The 6223-nt window shown below is 37.7% G+C and overlaps 1 protein-coding gene across 2 annotated transcripts in view; it reads left to right on the plus strand.

The window, feature by feature from the left end:
- LOC109545347 (protein tweety) overlaps positions 1–6223 on the plus strand; it is a 15394-nt gene that overhangs the window by 3814 nt on the left and 5357 nt on the right. The window contains exons 1-2 of one of the 2 annotated variants that reach the window (XM_019915998.2): positions 4906–5138; positions 5533–5767. In XM_019915998.2, coding sequence (XP_019771557.1) covers positions 5636–5767 — 132 coding nt within the window. In that variant the 5' untranslated portion in view covers positions 4906–5138; positions 5533–5635. Of the gene's footprint in view, positions 1–4905; positions 5139–5532; positions 5768–6223 lie in introns of those variants that run through there. The other variant, XM_019915997.2, reaches the window with a different exon arrangement.

The raw sequence follows: 6223 nt of genomic DNA on the forward strand, positions 1-6223 counted from the left end.
TTTTTATTTCCCAAAATATGAAGTGTGGCGCGCAGTGTTGCTGTATCAATACAGCAAGCCGTATCGGTGTCGCTGTGTGAACACCTGAAAATCCACTGTGTTACCAAGGCCTAGATCCTAGATACTATCAAGTAACTTTGTAAGAGAAACAAAGCCAATAAATGCGATTAAATTAATCAACTTGTCCGCAATAGAAACATTGCGCGGTTTGAGCCTCGCCACCTTTCCTACCATTTGTAAATGTCTATCAAATATTCTTTCGCTTATCTTGTCTTGTCATAAGTACATTCATCATCATTCACGTTGTAGCGGCATTGTTTTACAAAGTAGCTACATTCGAGCCAGACTTTCCCTTTAAAGAGCCAAAACCGTCACGAACTGAGAGCCGATTTGTGTTTGATCATTTYACAGCCCTTTCGCAGCAGCTAATGAGCCCTTTTTGCATCTCGTAGACAAAATAACTCGTTTTACGAGGCACTTTAGAAGGGTTTAATAGCTAATAATCTACTAGTTTAGTGAACGGTTTTCATGGAAATTGCGTTTTTTCGTTCACTCAAATGAAGCTTGTACTTGATTTATTTCCAACAAATTTTGAGTTAAATTAGAGGAWATTGACGCCACTTTTCGGAGAGGAAATGAGCTCGTAAAGCCCAAAAGCATTGATCGTTAATATTTTATTTGACTATAAATTAAATTGAAGTGCCGTTATCAATTTTTATCGCTCTAGATGGGTATTTTGTCACCAATTTTCTAGGAGTTTGAAACGGGAAAAGCTCAGATACCGTAGAAACAGCCCCGTTTGTTCCTGTAGGTATATAAAAATCAATAATCCTCAATGTAGGACAGCAATAAAGGGGAAAGTTCTGGAAGAGATCAACGGCCCAAAAGGCACACTGACAATACAAATTACTGATATCGTTCCGAGCCAAAGTTTCCAGAGGGTGGAAAAACATACCCTGGCTAATCCGAAAGGCTTATTCGCATTGTTCTACAAATCCACTGTGCAAATCCGGGTAAAAATATCCACGCAACCCTCGGTAAATAACTCATGTAGGTCTATGCCCTTTTTCCAAGGAGTGTTTCGTATGGGGGAGGGTGTTAATGTGGGAGACGTGGCGTGCTAAATTGTCGTTCGCGTATATGCACTTGAAAAACTGAAAATTCTCTTGTAGATCGCCAATCTATGTTAATTAGGAGCGATTTGCTGCGGAAAAATGGTTGGCGATTAGTTGGGCAGGATAGGAACTGTCGTGAAACGTTCTGCTTGTCGAGCTGCATAATTAAAGAGCGAAGAACTCAGTATTGGGACGGAAACTTCGATATTTGATTACGCCCAATAATGGGTAAACATTCTATATTTTTTATGACAGCTCGTAAAGCGCAGCCAGTAAGAATGTCTAGTGTTAACATTACTTAAGTGCCTCAAAGTCGTCAGTTATTGCTAGTGCCACACTCTGTTGATGCACGCAAAAATAAACAAAACCAGGACGTTTATTTGTTGAAAGCTCTATGGTTTGAGAGGCGGTTTTATTGGTTTTTTTTTGTATTCAAGTCCATTTTTTTTTAAATCTCCGGCAAAATGGTTCGAGCAATCTAGAGTCTAGTTGCTCAACACCCGGTAAAGTGTCTTATCTTAGAAGTTTATTAATATACACATCTAAGTATAAGGGTTTTTTTAGCGTGGTTAAAAGGGCAGGGTGCTGTCTGGAACATCTGCTCAAATCGGCGATTTATCGGTTCAGTTGGAGTTTTAAATTTCGAATTTCGCCCAAGAAAGCTTTCTTTTATGTCTTGTATTAATAAATTTATAATTGCCGAACGTCCGGCTTTCATTAAGCTTGAACAAATTCTAATCGAAGCTGAGTAATAAAACTGCTGGTAATGTGTGAGTGTTTTATTAATCACTATGGGCGTTTATATGGTTAGTTAATTAAAAGAATGTGCCCCGGAACTTGAATACACTTGCGAAAGCTGCTCTGTATGCGTGTAGACTGTGAATGAATGTGGTGGGATGTCAACAATACCAACTATTGATCCATTTTAACCTTTGGGACATGCAGGAAACACGCATTTTTCGCGGGAGTTTGAGGAATTTAACAGTTTAAGTTTGGGACAGAATTGCCTGATTTTTCCGGTTTTCAATTTAACTTCCAGAAAAGTTGTCGGCTGCCCATAAAATTTTCATGGAAAACATGGTTTTCAATGTATATTTTAATGATGTGGTTTGGACAAATCATGCGTCCCTTCAAGGAAAATCGATGTTTCAATATAGCAGTTTTCCCCACTAGCTGGATGAAAATGATTGGCAGCTGGTTTGGAAAATTACAATGAAAGTTTAATTGAAAACGCTCGAGGACTTTTTGTTAGTTTTGATTTGCAATATCGATTCGATTCGACAAATGGAAAGCCATCGGCGGTTCCCACGCACGGATTTAGCCGGAAAATCAAAATAGTCTAGAAAGAAGCTAAACAGTCCGGTCGTTTAATTGGCAAATTTATGAATTTCACAGGTTGTCTACGCCTTGTCCTTGCGTTTGTTATTAACAGAGTTTTTAATTAATTAATGTTTATTTTGGTAGTTTCTTCTGTCAAGGAACTATCTAACCACTGAGACGATTGACTACCAGCCTGATAAAAGCGTGAAATTTACATGTTAATGGAAATTATTATGAAACTGGCGGTTTAATCAGGTAATGAGTTTCGCGCCCTGAATTATCGCATGTTTTTCCGTGAAAAAACGAATGTGATCCCTTAATAGCAATCGTCGCCTCCCTAGCTGACAACCGGCATAAAACCTCAGGTTTGTTAGTGCTCCTAAAAAGGTCAAAGAATCGGATTATATCGAATGCGATATCCTTTAAACTGCTTAGACAGGCTTTCAAAAAGAGAAAGATACAAGGGCGAAGCCCCCAACATCTGGCAGATCGTTTTTCTTGAAATTGTGCTGGCGGAACGACTCAAATTTACTTTTTGCTTATGTTGTCTTTCTTCTTAAAATTGTTCTGTTGTCGTAGAAAGAAGCGCTGCTGGTCTTCCAATTTAAATATTTATTGATAACCAGTTAATTTCCCTCAAATATTCAATCAATCGATTTTTTGTCAAGGTTTGGTTGCTTTATTGTTTCCTGCAATTAAATGTCCCTTTTTATATTTTCTGATATTTCTGGTGCTGTTTACTCAGCCTTCCTTTACGGTTCGCTGATAGAATTATGGGCCACATCTGGAGCTTTCCTCTCGGCGACTAAATTTTAAGCATTTCAGAGAATTTGGTGATTATTAAAAGTTTTGAATCCGATTGTATTCGATTTATTGTCACTGGATTTGCGATTGTTATTTATACTGTATTAGTCATACTTGTATAAACATTGTGCGGATTATTTAAATTATGCACTCAGGGAGTGGATCGTTTAATCAGTTGCGATGGTCGATTAATTCAAAGGTTGCCGATTTTTTACGTTTGTTTATATGCACTAAAATAATTGCGTCATGCTTCGAGCATCTAAAAACATTAGCTGGAAGCGCATTTGATGGGTACTTTGGACTGGTAAAGCAACAGTTTTGCTTGTTAATTAAACACCTTTAATTGGTCCTTTGATATTCCGTGCGGGCAGAAATGTGAAGCTGTTAGTTCAGTGCAGCAGTAAATTTGTTTGGTAAAAGGAGCCAACCCCAGTGCTTATCCGATTAACTGCAACAATTTTCTAATCAATGAATTGGATTAAATGAGCTTGGCAAATATGGTTGCCATCATAAATTGTTTCTGCAACGTTCTTAAGATTAGAGCATCTGTGGGAGTTTGAGTTCTGATCAATCACACTTAGCCTGCATTTACGATACTGTTTAAACTTCGAAAGTTCCCCAATATGTGTCTATGAATAGATGGAAACTTATGAAATATTATATTAATATTCATTTGAATGAAAGGAACCGTTTGAGGCCCCGTTTTTCTTCAAACTATTGTAGCGTTTAAGTGGAGCAAGAAAACTGCTTAAACTGCAAAATTGCTTTTATCTTTTAACCCTTTGATGCCAAAGAAGAATGCAAATTTCCACGTTCTTTTTTGTTAAATAGTTATCTTTCAAACTGGTTTGATAAGATGCGATGTTGAGTTTTAATTATAGAATTTCGATGTTATCACAGCGAGTTTTTTTGATAAGAACAATTTTGCGAGAAATATTTACTGGCGTAAATACCTACAAGTTCCGAAAAAAAATTGAACTAATAGCGAACGTGGTTGCCGTTCTCTAGAAATTTTTGGGACAAAATAAATTTTAACTGCAACAAATAAAAGCGAACACTCATTGTTAAAGGAAAAACTGTAGAAATTTGTTGCATAGTTGTTGCACTCTTACTTAATTTTTAGGGTTCCATAGTTCTTACCAATTTTGTTGTTGCCTTAAAAAACTTTCATTGTGGCCGGCAATTGCTCTATAAAACACTTTTTAGTCGCAAACGCGCTATAATTTGAAGCAATTTAGGCAGTTTCTTTAACATTTAAATTTCTGAAGCAAATTTCTCTTCGAACAAGAATGCCAAACAAGCATTAGGATCTTTAATGATATGCTGTTAATAACCGTTTAATGATGAATGCTTCGAATGACCCAAACCGTTTGATAAATTAGGTATTTAACTACTATGTCCCTGCCTAATTTTGTTATCAATTAGTTGGTTTGTAACACGTGCATTTTTTGCTGGTCATACCACATTGTCAAGTTACTGTTTTGTTTGGTCTCACTTTGAACTCGCTGGTGAAGAGAAGTTTTTTCTGAAACTGCTATAGAATACGATCGCTGTTTTAGCAACTAGGACCAGGTATAACATCCGACAACACTGGTTGATTGTTTAGAATAACTTACCAGTACAAGAGCACCCAAAGTTGTTCTTAAATAGTCAACAAATTGAGAAACTCGCTTTTGTCCAGTTGGGAAAAGGTTATCAGTATTGTTTTAATCGCCTTGTTCATGTTCAGTGTAAATTGTTGCTTGTTGAATGAAGATGATGTACGGTTTATTAAAATGCGTGTTTTTCTGTGCTGTTTTGTTAAATCTCATCAGTTATAGCTTGAAAATGATGCTTCGGAATGATCGACTTCCCCAGTTGGTTGAAGCGAAGGAAAGAAGACTTTGTTAGTTGTTTGTTGTGAGTTTCTAGGAGTTTCTAATTTTTAAATAACAAACGTTTAAAAATCGCGTTTGATTCTCCAAGTTCTGGATTAATCACTATTGCCTGCAAACATACGCCGAGGGTTTTCCAGGTGCAAAGGGTGCAGAAGTAGGCCGATCGACCCCGCACGCTCTAAACGACGTTAATTGACTTTTATACTGTTACCCTGCTTTCCTCATTCAATATCGGCCTTTATTGACTGATGAGTCACGATAATGACTCCAGGAAACATCCCGTCACCGACTGATTTCCTGTTTTTTCCCAGCGACTGATTTAACGCCGCATGGCTTTATTGGATTGAACTGGGAACAGCTTCACCATTTTCTTTTTATTTGTTATTTTATTTGTTGAAAACATCGGTTTGTTTCAGATTTTCCAGCTTTGCTTCCGTCTGCTCTTACCAAAGACCATAGTAGAAAGGATGGTTTAAGCGGCGCGGGTCGCAAGCCGCCCCTTTGGGCCGCCCTTTAGTGATGGGGGCCCGTGCCGACGACCCTTACCGCCCTCAGAGGTTGGCCGAATGGTTGCATCGATTGCCCCACGTTAATGCCTCCTTCAAAGAAGTGGACAGCACCTTTGATCCGGATTCTGCTGTTTATTTAGAGGTAAACCTGGATGGAGTTTCGCAAATTCCGCTAACTTTAGTGCTAAAAGCGCGCGACTCAAATTGGATTTTTCGGTTTACATCCGGAAATTTCGGCTACAAAGTGGATAAGGAAATTGATTTTCTTGGGCTTGTTTTGTCAGTTTTGTTGTGGATGTTGGACTTGAAAAATCAACTATTTTTCAATGTTCTGCAGCGAAATCCCGCAGCATAAACAATTGATTTTCAACGCTCCGCCGCCTCAATCATAAGACACATCCAATCTTGAAAATTGATAATTGTTAAATTTACTGTTTAAACTTCGAAAGTTCCCCAATATGTGTCTATGAATAGATGCAAACTTATGAAATATTATATTAATATTCATTTGAATGAAAGGAACCGTTTGAGGCCCCGTTTTTCTTCAAACTATTGTAGCGTTTAAGTGGAGCAAGAAAACTGCTTAAACTGCAAAATT

This window comes from Dendroctonus ponderosae, unplaced genomic scaffold (assembly GCF_020466585.1).
Source record: "Dendroctonus ponderosae isolate FM_Combo_2020 unplaced genomic scaffold, Dpon_F_20191213v2 Dpon_F_20191213_2, whole genome shotgun sequence".
In the NCBI taxonomy this organism is placed as follows: Eukaryota; Metazoa; Arthropoda; class Insecta; order Coleoptera; family Curculionidae; genus Dendroctonus; species Dendroctonus ponderosae.